General features: G+C 45.4%; 1 protein-coding gene across 1 annotated transcript in view; it reads right to left on the bottom strand.

Moving 5' to 3' along the window:
- Positions 1-8,137, bottom strand: part of LOC124021835 (little elongation complex subunit 1-like) — a 34,291-nt gene extending 26,154 nt beyond the window's left edge. Inside the window, exons 1-5 of the mRNA XM_046336972.1 lie at positions 7,820-8,137; positions 7,641-7,699; positions 6,247-6,281; positions 3,509-3,527; positions 3,263-3,374 (exon numbers count right to left, since the gene is read on the bottom strand). Coding sequence (XP_046192928.1) covers positions 3,263-3,374; positions 3,509-3,527; positions 6,247-6,281; positions 7,641-7,699; positions 7,820-7,900 — 306 coding nt within the window. The 5' untranslated portion in view covers positions 7,901-8,137. The remainder of the gene's footprint in view (positions 1-3,262; positions 3,375-3,508; positions 3,528-6,246; positions 6,282-7,640; positions 7,700-7,819) is intronic.
- Between the last annotated feature and the right edge of the window lie 6,507 nt (positions 8,138-14,644).

The raw sequence follows: 14,644 nt of genomic DNA, 5'->3' as shown, positions 1-14,644 counted from the left end.
GGACAGAAACACAGCTCTGTTAGAGCTCTACAGGACACAGCTCTGTTAGAGCTCTACAGGACAGAAACACAGCTCTGTTAGAGCTCTACAGGACACAGCTCTGTTAGAGCTCTACAGGACAGAAACACAGCTCTGTTAGAGCTCTCCAGGACCATAGGACACAGCTCTGTTAGAGCTCTCCAGGACAATAGGACACAGCTCTGTTAGAGCTCTCCAGGACCATAGGACACAACTCTGTTCGCGCTCTCCAGGACACAACACTGTTCGCGCTCTCCAGGACACAACACTGTTTGCGCTCTCCAGGACACAACACTGTTCGCGCTCTCCAGGACACAACACTGTTCGCGCTCTCCAGGACACAACACTGTTCGCGCTCTCCAGGACACAACACTGTTAGAGCTCTCCAGGACAATAGGACACAACTCTGTTAAAGCTCTCCAGGACACAGCTCTGTTAGAGCTCTCCAGGACACAACACTGTTAGAGCTCTCTAGGACAATAGGACACAACTCTGTTAGAGCTCTCCAGGACACAACACTGTTCGCGCTCTCCAGGACACAACACTGTTAGAGCTCTCCAGGACACAACACTGTTAGAGCTCTCCAGGACACAACACTGTTAGAGCTCTCCAGGACACAACACTGTTAGAGCTCTCCAGGACACAACACTGTTAGAGCTCTCCAGGACACAACACTGTTAGAGCTCTCCAGGACACAACACTGTTAGAGCTCTCCAGGACACAACACTGTTAGAGCTCTCCAGGACACAACACTGTTAGAGCTCTCCAGGACACAACACTGTTAGAGCTCTCCAGGACACAACACTGTTAGAGCTCTCCAGGACACAACACTGTTAGAGCTCTCCAGGACACAACACTGTTAGAGCTCTCCAGGACACAACACTGTTAGAGCTCTCCAGGACACAACACTGTTAGAGCTCTCCAGGACACAACACTGTTAGAGCTCTCCAGGACACAACACTGTTAGAGCTCTCCAGGACACAACACTGTTAGAGCTCTCCAGGACACAACACTGTTAGAGCTCTCCAGGACACAACACTGTTAGAGCTCTCCAGGACACAACACTGTTAGAGCTCTCCAGGACACAACACTGTTAGAGCTCTCCAGGACACAACACTGTTAGAGCTCTCCAGGACACAACACTGTTAGAGCTCTCCAGGACACAACACTGTTAGAGCTCTCCAGGACACAACACTGTTAGAGCTCTCCAGGACACAACACTGTTAGAGCTCTCCAGGACACAACACTGTTAGAGCTCTCCAGGACACAACACTGTTAGAGCTCTCCAGGACACAACACTGTTAGAGCTCTCCAGGACACAACACTGTTAGAGCTCTCCAGGACACAACACTGTTAGAGCTCTCCAGGACACAACACTGTTAGAGCTCTCCAGGACACAACACTGTTAGAGCTCTCCAGGACACAACACTGTTAGAGCTCTCCAGGACACAACACTGTTAGAGCTCTCCAGGACACAACACTGTTAGAGCTCTCCAGGACACAACACTGTTAGAGCTCTCCAGGACACAACACTGTTAGAGCTCTCCAGGACACAACACTGTTAGAGCTCTCCAGGACACAACACTGTTAGAGCTCTCCAGGACACAACACTGTTAGAGCTCTCCAGGACACAACACTGTTAGAGCTCTCCAGGACACAACACTGTTAGAGCTCTCCAGGACACAACACTGTTAGAGCTCTCCAGGACACAACACTGTTAGAGCTCTCCAGGACACAACACTGTTAGAGCTCTCCAGGACACAACACTGTTAGAGCTCTCCAGGACACAACACTGTTAGAGCTCTCCAGGACACAACACTGTTAGAGCTCTCCAGGACACAACACTGTTAGAGCTCTCCAGGACACAACTCTGTTAGAGCTCTCCAGGACACAACACTGTTAGAGCTCTCCAGGACACAACACTGTTAGAGCTCTCCAGGACACAACACTGTTAGAGCTCTCCAGGACACAACACTGTTAGAGCTCTCCAGGACACAACACTGTTAGAGCTCTCCAGGACACAACACTGTTAGAGCTCTCCAGGACACAACACTGTTAGAGCTCTCCAGGACACAACACTGTTAGAGCTCTCCAGGACACAACACTGTTAGAGCTCTCCAGGACACAACACTGTTAGAGCTCTCCAGGACACAACACTGTTAGAGCTCTCCAGGACAATAGGACACAACACTGTTAGAGCTCTACAGGACACAACTCTGTTAGAGCTCTCCAGGACACAACTCTGTTAGAGCTCTCCAGGACACAACTCTGTTAGAGCTCTCCAGGCCAATAGGACACAGCTCTGTTAGAGCTCTCCAGGACACAACTCTGTTAGAGCTCTCCAGGACACAACTCTGTTAGAGCTCTCCAGGACACAACTCTGTTAGAGCTCTCCAGGACACAACTCTGTTAGAGCTCTCCAGGACACAACTCTGTTAGAGCTCTCCAGGACACAACTCTGTTAGAGCTCTCCAGGACAATAGGTCACAGCTCTGTTAGAGCTCTCCAGGACACAACTCTGTTAGAGCTCTCCAGGACACAACACTGTTAGAGCTCTCCAGGACACAACTCTGTTAGAGCTCTCCAGGACACAACTCTGTTAGAGCTCTCCAGGACAATAGGTCACAGCTCTGTTAGAGCTCTCCAGGACACAACTCTGTTAGAGCTCTCCAGGACACAACACTGTTAGAGCTCTCCAGGACACAACTCTGTTAGAGCTCTCCAGGACACAACTCTGTTAGAGCTCTCCAGGACACAACTCTGTTAGAGCTCTCCAGGACACAACTCTGTTAGAGCTCTCCAGGACACAACTCTGTTAGAGCTCTCCAGGACAATAGGTCACAGCTCTGTTAGAGCTCTCCAGGACACAACTCTGTTAGAGCTCTCCAGGACACAACACTGTTAGAGCTCTCCAGGACACAACTCTGTTAGAGCTCTCCAGGACACAACTCTGTTAGAGCTCTCCAAGACAATAGGACACAACTCTGTTAGAGCTCTCCAGGACCATAGGACACAACTCTGTTAGAGCTCTCCAGGACCATAGGACACAACTCTGTTAGAGCTCTCCAGGACCATAGGACACAACTCTGTTAGAGCTCTCCAGGACAGGAACACAGCTCTGTTAGAGCTCTCCATGACACAACACTGTTAGAGCTCTCCATGACAATAGGTCACAGCTCTGTTAGAGCTCTCCAGGACACAACACTGTCATGATGAGTAGAATGGAGCAGTTCACATCTCTTACCTGCTTAGCCTCCAGCTCTGCCCGCACGGCTTCGTACTCTGCATGTTGCTTTACCAGAGAAGCTACTTTCAACTGCAGATCATCAAGTTGTATACGCTGCTTACTGGTCTCCCTGGAACAACGTGACAGAAATAATGAACATCTTTATGTTGTCGACCATATACGTTTACAAAACATGTCAAATACTTACAAAGACATAGAAGAGCATTTACTAAAGAGGAAGTAGAGAAGTGAAACGTGTCGTACCTCTGGGATCTCTGAAGCTGTAAACAAACTGTCAAGGAAAACACTTCGTAATAATGGAATTCAGCAGAGCCTTTTATCCAAAGCATTCATGCCTGCATACATTTTAGGTACGGGTGGTTCTGGGAATCGAACACACTATCCTAGCGTTGCCAGCGCTACGCTCTATCAACTGAGCCAGACGAACACTTCTAACAACACTGACAGTAGTGCAATGGGGGTGGCAGGTCGCCTTGTGGATAAGGCTGTTGGGCCAATGGGGGTGGCAGGTAGTCTTGTGGAGAAGACTGTTGGGCCAATGGGGGTGGCAGGTAGTCTTGTGGAGAAGACTGTTGGGCCAATGGGGGTGGCAGGTAGCCTTGTGAAGTCTAAACAGACTTGTTATGATGGTGTTATATTGTAACACTAGTGAAGTCTAAACAGACTTGTTATGATGGTATTATATTGTAACACTAGTGAAGTCTAAACAGACTTGTTATGATGGTGTTATATTGTAACACTAGTGAAGTCAAAACAGACTTGTTATGATGGTGTTATATTGTAACACTAGTGAAGTCAAAACAGACTTGTTATGATGGTGTTATATTGTAACACTAGTGAAGTCAAAACAGACTTGTTATGATGGTGTTATATTGTAACACTAGTGAAGTCAGAACAGACTTGTTATGATGGTGTTATATTGTAACACTAGTGAAGTCTAAACAGACTTGTTATGATGGTGTTATATTGTAACACTAGTGAAGTCAGAACAGACTTGTTATGATGGTGTTATATTGTAACACTAGTGAAGTCAAAACAGACTTGTTATGATGGTGTTATATTGTAACACTAGTGAAGTCAAAACAGACTTGTTATGATGGTGTTATATTGTAACACTAGTGAAGTCAAAACAGACTTGTTATGATGGTGTTATATTGTAACACTAGTGAAGTCAGAACAGACTTGTTATGATGGTGTTATATTGTAACACTAGTGAAGTCAGAACAGACTTGTTATGATGGTGTTATATTGTAACCAGTGAAGTCAAAACAGACTTGTTATGATGGTGTTATATTGTAACACTAGTGAAGTCTAAACAGACTTGTTATGATGGTGTTATATTGTAACACTAGTGAAGTCTAAACAGACTTGTTATGATGGTGTTATATTGTAACACTAGTGACAGGAGTGAAGTCAGAGGAGTGAAGTCAGAAACAGTGGTCATCAGTAGCAGAGCCAGCCAATCAGAACAGTTCTGTTCATTCCAAGGGAGGCACTGAAACCTAATTAACAACTGAAGAGAGGCTGAAGAGCATGAATGGCTGAGTCCTAATGAATGACTGTAGAGAGGCTGAAGAGCATGAATGACTGAGTCCTAATGAATGACTGTAGAGAGGCTGAAGAGCATGAATGACTGAGTCCTAATGAATGACTGTAGAGAGGCTGAAGAGCATGAATGACTGAGTCCTAATGAATGACTGTAGAGAGGCTGAAGAGCATGAATGACTGAGTCCTAATGAATGACTGTAGAGAGGCTGAAGAGCATGAATGACTGAGTCCTAATGAATGACTGTAGAGAGGCTGAAGAGCATGAATGACTGAGTCCTAATGAATGACTGTAGAGAGGCTGAAGAGCATGAATGACTGAGTCCTAATGAATGACTGTAGAGAGGCTGAAGAGCATGAATGACTGAGTCCTAATGAATGACTGTAGAGAGGCTGAAGAGCATGAATGACTGAGTCCTAATGAATGACTGTAGAGAGGCTGAAGAGCATGAATGACTGAGTCCTAATGAATGACTGTAGAGAGGCTGAAGAGCATGAATGACTGAGTCCTAATGAATGACTGAGACCTAATGGATGGCTGAGACCTAATGGATGGCTGAGACCTAATGGATGGCTGAGACCTAATGGATGGCTGAGACCTAATGGATGGCTGAGACCTAATGAATGGCTGAGACCTAATGGATGGCTGAGACCTAATGGATGGCTGAGACCTAATGAATGACTGTAGAGAGGCTGAAGAGCATGAATGGCTGAGACCTAATGGATGGCTGAGACCTAATGGATGGCTGAGACCTAATGGATGGCTGAGACCTAATGGATGGCTGAGACCTAATGAATGACTGTAGAGAGGCTGAAGAGCATGAATGGCTGAGACCTAATGGATGGCTGAGACCTAATGAATGACTGAAGAGAGGCTGAAGAGCATGAATGGCTGAGACCAAATGAATGGCTGAGACCTAATGGATGACTGAGACCTAATGGATGGCTGAGACCTAATGGATGGCTGAGACCTAATGGATGGCTGAGACCTAATGGATGGCTGAGACCTAATGGATGGCTGAGACCTAATGGATGGCTGAGACCTAATGGATGGCTGAGACCTAATGGATGGCTGAGACCTAATGGATGGCTGAGACCTAATGGATGGCTGAGACCTAATGGATGGCTGAGACCTAATGGATGGCTGAGACCTAATGGATGGCTGAGACCTAATGGATGGCTGAGTCCTAACAACTGAAGAGAGTGAATGGCTGAGTCCTAACAACTGAAGAGAGTGAATGGCTGAGTCCTAACAACTGAAGAGAGTGAATGGCTGAGTCCTAATGGATGACTGAGTCCTAACAACTGAAGAGAGTGAATGGCTGAGTCCTAATGGATGACTGAGTCCTAACAACTGAAGAGAGTGAATGGCTGAGTCCTAATGGATGACTGAGTCCTAACAACTGAAGAGAGTGAATGGACTTTTGAAAGGATATCTTCACACTTCCCTTGATATTCACTCAGCAGGTGACTGAAAAAGAAGAAGTTAAACAGATGACATTAGTAGCCTACCGTTTCTAAAACATACTAGTCATTCACTCCACCTGTTACATTAAACATGGTAGGCCTAGCTCCATAGCTACATGGTAGGCCTAGCTCCATAGCTACATGGTAGGCCTAGCTCCATAGCTACATGGTAGGCCTAGCTCCATAGCTACATGGTAGGCCTAGCTCCATCAGCTAGCTACATCAGATGAGTCTATGGGTCCTAGTCAGTCAAACCAGGCACCGGGTCAATGACAACACTGTTGCTGCTCTGTGACATGTGTAGCAGACAGGCCTATAGCTTTGACGTCGTGTCTGGTTCCGTTTCCACACGGATGTTTATTGACAAGTGGAATGAAACTGGAATCAGAATTCAGACGATGCACGTTTGTTTTCAACTTCCAGGGAACCAGACTACGGAGTTCGTTTGAATAGCCCCCCACCCTGAGTATATATGTAGTTAACTGTTTGATTGAATAGCCCCCCCACCCTGAGTATATATGTAGTTAACTGTTTGATTGAATAGCCCCCCACCCTGAGTATATATGTAGTTAACTGTTTGATTGAATAGCCCCCACCCTGAGTATATATGTAGTTAACTGTTTGATTGAATAGCCCCCCACCCTGAGTATATATGTAGTTAGCTGTTTGATTGAATAGCCCCCCACCCTGAGTATATATGTAGTTAACTGTTTGATTGAATAGCCCCCCACCCTGAGTATATATGTAGTTAACTGTTTGATTGAATAGCCCCCCACCCTGAGTATATATGTAGTTAACTGTTTGATTGAATAGCCCCCCACCCTGAGTATATATGTAGTTAGCTGTTTGATTGAATAGCCCCCCACCCTGAGTATATATGTAGTTAACTGTTTGATTGAATAGCCCCCCACCCTGAGTATATATGTAGTTAACTGTTTGATTGAATAGCCCCCCACCCTGAGTATATATGTAGTTAGCTGTTTGATTGAATAGCCCCCCACCCTGAGTATATATGTAGTTAACTGTTTGATTGAATAGCCCCCCACCCTGAGTATATATGTAGTTAGTTAGCTGTTTGATTGAATAGCCCCCACCCTGAGTATATATGTAGTTAGCTGTTTGATTGAATAGCCCCCCACCCTGAGTATATATGTAGTTAGTTAGCTGTTTGATTGAATAGCCCCCCACCCTGAGTATATATGTAGTTAGCTGTTTGATTGAATAGCCCCCACCCTGAGTATATATGTAGTTAGCTGTTTGATTGAATAGCCCCCCCACCCTGAGTATATATGTAGTTAACTGTGCTTTAGGGGCCTGTACAGACTCATCTCATCACACAAGTCTAATAACGTTAGTTACTTACTCGGAGTCAATCGTTTTCTGTTTCAAAACCAGGAGAGCTGCCACATATTCGTTTAGGTTCTACAATGAGAGAGAGCATGGATTGTCCGTCAGTATAGTTTGGTGAAATATTAGCTAACTATCTTTTTCTCCATGTTTGAAGCAAGTATTGACCAGTAGCCAGAGCCTTTCTCTCCTCACCTGGTGAAGCACAGTGCAGTTTTGACAGGCTCCAGTTGTTGCTCCTGAAGCGAATTTGGAAAGATTCTCCCCCGGCATCATGATAAGTTACTGTCCAATATCCCAAACTAGTAATGTCAAAAATATGTCAAAATAGAACTACTGACATTAAAAAACACAAACACTTGACAACAAATTCGGCATGACGCAAACGCACTGTCCCACGTTGACTCAGGACCCGAAATATTACACGGGGTTGTCTATAGAAATGCCGGTATGAAAAAGTCAGACCTTAGCGATATCTTTTTTCAGATTTTTTATATATTACATGTTTGTATTATTATTATAAACAACAAATTAATACAAAAAGTCCACGGTGGAACACAAGCACATATAAAGAATATCCCAAGGACAATGGGCTAGGGGAGGGGCTGGAGGCGGGGCTGGGGGCGGGGCCGGGGGCGGGGCTTGGGGTACAATTATCACGTTACACAAGGACCTTCAGGGGAATATACACGTTAATCATTCTAACAGCTTATTTGTTGTATTTAATTGTCTTAAAATAAAGTTCCATTTATTTTTGTAATGTAAACTAAATGTGGTGTTTTGTTTGTACATTTACATTTGTGAATATGGCCAAAAGAATAATGAAATTAATTGTTTCAACTTATTTCTATCGTAGGTAAAGAATCCAAGCAGTACATCTCTCCACAACAGTGTAAAATCCTCATAAATGTGTTTGATTATAAATCTACTGATGTCTTGCCACAGATTCCTTAAATGCATAAAATACCGAAAAAGATACAACACTGTTTCTGGCTGGTCATTACAAAAGGTATAATTTGAATTTATATTTTTCTTAAAACTTCTTCATGATATGGTGGTTGGCAGGATAATATGTATTAATCATTTTAAAAGAAACATCCTTAATTTTGTTAATATGTAGGTATGTGTATGGCAATATCCAAACATTTTCCCAACAGACATGATCAATAAAACCGTTCCAATATGGCATGACATGAGGTATAGAATCAACATCCTGTTGAAACAAGGTTCCTATAGTTCTATTGTTGTTGAATGGACCAACATGAGGTATAGAATCAACATCCTGTTGAAACAAGGTTCCTATAGTTCTATTGTTGTTGAACAGACCGACAGAAAAACTCATCTTTCCTGCTGATGAGTCAACATGGTTAATTGTAGGTATGTTCTGAGGGTCAGGTCTTGACAGGGTCAGGTATTGACAGGGTCAGGTCTTGACGGGGTCAGGTCTTGACAGGGTCAGGTCTTGACGAGGTCAGGTCTTGACGGGGTCAGGTCTTGACGGGGTCAGGTCTTGACGGGGTCAGGTCTTGACAGGGTCAGGTCTTGACAGGGTCAGGTCTTGACAGGGTCAGGTCTTGACAGGGTCAGGTCTTGACGAGGTCAGGTCTTGACGGGGTCAGGTCTTGACAGAGTCAGGTCTTGACGGGGTCAGGTCTTGACGGGGTCAGGTCTTGACAGGGTCAGGTCTTGACGAGGTCAGGTCTTGACGGGGTCAGGTCTTGACGGGGTCAGGTCTTGACGGGGTCAGGTCTTGACAGGGTCAGGTCTTGACGGGGTCAGGTATTGACGGGGTCAGGTATTGACGGGGTCAGGTATTGACGAGGTCAGGTCTTGACGGGGTCAGGTCTTGACGGGGTCAGGTCTTGACAGGTTCCTGAATAATACAGCAACACCAGAGGGAATGGCGTCTAAAACAATCGCAACATCTTTAGGTGTTACAGGGATCTTGTAAAGGAATAAGAATTCCTTATAACTAAGTAAAAGACCTTCTGCATTTACCAGTTGGCTCACTAATAGCATATTATTTTAGAACCAATATTCTAAAATCAAAGTGGTATTTTTATACAATATGTCCTGATTATTCCATAAATACAATCTGTGCTTATAAATGAAGGACCGTGACAAGAACACCTGCTGATGAAAAACAGAGAGCTTCACTAGAAAACATGCTGATGAAAAACAGAGAGCTTCACTAGAAAACATGCTGATGAAGAACAGAGAGCTTCACTAGAAAACATGCTGATGAAAAACAGAGCTTCACTAGAAAACATGCTGATGAAAAACAGAGAGCTTCACTAGAAAACATGCTGATGAAAAACAGAGAGTTTCACTAGAAAACATGCTGATGAAAAACAGAGAGCTTCACTAGAAAACATGCTGATGAAGAACAGAGAGCTTCACTAGAAAACATGCTGATGAAAAACAGAGAGCTTCACTAGAAAACATGCTGATGAAAAACAGAGTTTCACTAGAAAACATGCTGATGAAAAACAGAGTTTCACTAGAACTTTGACAATATTCTAATTCCAAACCAACAGGACGTCAAGGCCACCGAAAGCAGAGAACACAGGAGTACAGTTCCACAGTGAGTCTTCTTAGGAATTGTTTTATCCAATTGATCTCAAAAGGTGTATTTAAGGTAGTAAAGGTGTTCATTACAACAGCTTTCCTAACGTAACGGGTACGGTTTCTCCACAGACAGTTGAAAAGCATCTGTTCTATCTCCTTGGTTATTTTACCGTCAAGATATAAAGATAGAGTGGCCGTATGTTAGTCTAGAGATACCTTCAGCCTTGGTTATTAGGACTCTTCCTTTTAAAAGAGAAGTCCCTCTGTAGCCATTGATTTAGCCATAAAGATAGAGTGGCCGTATGTTAGTCTAGAGATACCTTCAGCCTTGGTTATTAGGACTCTTCCTTTTAAAGAGAAGTCCCTCTGTAGCCATTGATTTAGCCATAAAGATAGAGTGGCCGTATGTTAGTCTAGAGATACCTTCAGCCTTGGTTATTAGGACTATTCCTTTTAAAGAGAAGTCCCTCTGTAGCCATTGATTTAGCCATAAAGATAGAGTGGCCATATGTTAGTCTAGAGATACCTTCAGCCTTGGTTATTAGGACTCTTCCTTTTAAAAGAGAAGTCCCTCTGTAGCCATTGATTTAGCCATAAAGATAGAGTGGCCGTATGTTAGTCTAGAGATACCTTCAGCCTTGGTTATTAGGACTCTTCCTTTTAAAAGAGAAGTCCCTCTGTAGCCATTGATTTAGCTTCTTCTGTTGAAAAAAGAATAAGATGGTTTAAATGTAGTAAAGCCTGTAGACTTCTGATCCTTACATATGTCATATATTCTTTCACTGGAAAACCATCATATGTCCAATCTTTGACAGCCATGAGTTCACATGTTGTTAAGACATAATACATGACACGTCACATTGTTCGAAATGGTAATCTGACTCGTGTCTTTCAGAACAAGTGTAGTATCGTCAGCCAGCTGGATTATAATAATCGCTTTACCATCTACGGAAATACCTTGTACTGGACTATTTAAATCATTTGTAAGAAGTTGGGTGATTAATAGAAACAGATACAGTGAGATAGGACGAGTTGACCTAGTTCCTCTCTTCAACTCAAATCTAGGTGAGGGGCCATGTTTCACTTTGATAGAGCTGTTACCATTCGTATAGAGAGTTTTAATAGCCTGACAGAAAAAATCCCCAAAGCCAAATGTCTCAAGGGAGTGGAAGAGGAACTGATGCTCTACTGTGTCAAATGCTTTATTAAAATAATACGAAGCTATCCACCGTTATCAGGTCTGAGTAGTCAATAAAGATCATACGAAGCTATCCACTGTTATCAGGTCTGAGTAGTCAATAAAGATAATACGAAGCTATCCACTGTTATCAGGTCTGAGTAGTCAATAAAGATCATACGAAGCTATCCACTGTTATCAGGTCTGAGTAGTCAATAAAGATCATACGAAGCTATCCACTGTTATCAGGTTTGAGTAGTCAATAAAGATCATACGAAGCTATCCACTGTTATCAGGTCTGAGTAGTCAATAAAGATCATACGAAGCTATCCACTGTTATCAGGTCTGAGTAGTCAATAAAGATCATACGAAGCTATCCACTGTTATCAGGTCTGAGTAGTCAATAAAGATCATACGAAGCTATCCACTGTTATCAGGTCTGAGTAGTCAAGTATGTCTACTACTAGTCTGTTATTGTTAGAAATATGTCTGTTCCTCATAAGGCCAGTCTGTGTTTCATCAATGATTGCATCCAGTACTTCTTTAATTATTTGTGCAAGTAGTAAGGCTAATATCGTGTAGTCATTATTGTGTCTGGAACCTGTTTTGTTACTCCAAGCGAATGATCTGTCGGCCAGAAACCTCTCCTCCATATATCAGTAAGATCAAACTTTTCCGTAAAAAAGTATTAAACCCAAATTCTGATTGGTTGGACTCCATGGGGGCCATCTAGCAGTTGAATTATCTATAGTGATGTTAAAGTCCCCTCCTATCAATAATAACGAATTGGGACATTTAGATAACCAATGAATTATATGTTTCTCTACAGATTCAAGCAACTCATCATTCTCATGTTTGGTGTTGTACCCCTAGAAGTTTACAGTAATGAGCGTAATGTCATTGTCACTGATCACATGATAAATAAAGTGACCAAAGGGGTCACAGTCCGAGTGTAGAATATTACCACCAAAGGGGTCACAGTCCGAGTGTAGAATATTACCACCAAAGGGGTCACAGTCCGAGTGTAGAATATTACCACCAAAGGGGTCATAGTCCGAGTGTAGAATATTACCACCAAAGGGGTCACAGTCCGAGTGTAGAATATTACCACCAAAGGGGTCACAGTCCGAGTGTAGAATATTGCCACCAAAGGGGTCACAGTCCGAGTGTAGAATATTACCACCAAAGGGGTCACAGTCCGAGTGTAGAATATTACCACCAAAGGGGTCACAGTCCGAGTGTAGAATATTACCACCAAAGGGGTCACAGTCCGAGTGTAGAATATTGCCACCAAAGGGGTCACAGTCCGAGTGTAGAATATTGCCACCAAAAGGGTCACAGTCCGAGTGTAGAATATTACCACCAAAGGGGTCACAGTCCGAGTGTAGAATATTGCCACCAAAAGGGTCACAGTCCGAGTGTAGAATATTACCACCAAAGGGGTCACAGTCCGAGTGTAGAATATTACCACCAAAGGGGTCACAGTCCGAGTGTAGAATATTACCACCAGAGGTATTTTCCAGTGTAATGACCCCAGCGGAGCGTTCAGAAGTTGTAATGACCCGACTAGATCATAAAGGAACAATTGTCCAGACAGAGGCTTGAGTTTACGAATTGACGGTTTATTACACCAACTTTACACAGGCTACTGTTTGGGCCGTAGCACACGCCAAATAGATGACACAAGCCAATCGTGACCTTCTCTTGTGAAGCCCAGACGTAAGAGAGAGAGAACAAAAGCTGAACCTGGTCTTAACTTCCAATGCTCCACCCCCCTGCCCAACCCCCTCCACGCCACTCCACCAACCACCAGGATGCCCGGCATCAGAACATTCCAGGCATTCCCGTGATTGGCAGATAGCAGGTTGATTGACAGGTTGGACCCCGCGAACACCGTGTACTGGTCAGTACAACACAACCACCTCCTAGCCTAACACATAACACACAGCTGTCTGTGCGGGTCGCTACACAGCCCCCCCCACCACAAAGTCCCTCGTCCCCGAGGGAACAAACAAAGTCTCTGAAGCGACCCGGAGGTCTCCTTTGCCTGCGTGGTCGTGATGGTCGCAGAGTGCCCCTCTGGGACCCAGGGGATGAAGGCAGGGGTATGGGTGACAAGGAAGCGGGAACGGGTAATACAGTCCGTGGCTCTGGGGAACCACGCGGTGACACAGGGGGGGGGAGACAGGGGGAGTGGGCTGTCTGGAGCCTTGTCTGCGGCACCTGAGGGTGGGTGCCTGGAGAATGTCATTGCCAGAGAGGGGAATTGTGGGGGTTCCTGGGGTTTGAGGAGAAGAGGCCCCTCTGTATGGGGCTAACCTGTCCCGGTGCAGTGCCACCTTTCTCCCCCTGGGAGGAAGCTGCACCCGGTACACAACCTCCCCTACCCTCTCCAGGACACTGCAGGGTCCCACCCAGTGACTGTCCAACTTGGGGCATCTGCCTTTTTTCCTTAGGGGGCTGTAGACCCAGACCAGCTCCCCAGCCACAAAGTGCCTTCCCCGGGTGTGCACGTCATAGTTCCTTTTCTGCCTCACACCTGCATTCACCAGCTGCTCTCTGGCGAAGGTGTGGGCTGTCTCCAGGCGGTCCTGGAGTCTCCGGGCATACTCCGGCCCCGGAGGAACATGAGGGCTATCCAGGGGCCGACCAAACGCCATCTCCGCAGGGGTGCGGATCTCTCCCCAGCATGAGGAGGGCAGGCGTGCAGGAAGTGGAGTCTTGGACAGCGGAGCGGCATGCCATGAGGACCATAGGCAGGTGCTTGTCCCAGTCACGCTGGTGTTTGGAAGAGACGATGGCCAGCTGCTGTCCAAGCGTTTTGTTGAAGCGCTCCACAAGGCCATCACTTTGAGGATGGAGAGGAGTAGTGCGGGTCTTGTGCATACCCAGCCTCTCACACATGGTGGCGAACACACGGGACTCAAAGTTTCTGCCTTGGTCGCTGTGGATGGACTCTGCAGCTCCAAACCTGCTGAACATCCCCGCTGTCAGGGCGTCGACGATGGTCTCTGCCTCCTGGTCAGGCAGAGCATAGGCCTCGGGCCATTTTGTGAAATAGTCCATGGCCGTGAGCACCCAGCGGTTTCCACTGTCTGTGGTGGGGAACGGCCCAACTACATCCACTCCCACCCTCTCCATGGGAGCCCCCACTGGGAACTGTTGTAGCTGAGCATGAGAGCGGCCTGGGGGCCCTTTCTCGCTGTGCAGTTGTCACAGCGGCGACAAAAGTCCTCCACATCCCTCTTGTGCTGCCCCCAGTAGAAGCCCTGACG

Source organism: Oncorhynchus gorbuscha, unplaced genomic scaffold (assembly GCF_021184085.1).
Source record: "Oncorhynchus gorbuscha isolate QuinsamMale2020 ecotype Even-year unplaced genomic scaffold, OgorEven_v1.0 Un_scaffold_1233, whole genome shotgun sequence".
NCBI classification, from domain to species: Eukaryota; Metazoa; Chordata; class Actinopteri; order Salmoniformes; family Salmonidae; genus Oncorhynchus; species Oncorhynchus gorbuscha.
This window is presented reverse-complemented; position numbering and strand designations above follow the sequence as displayed.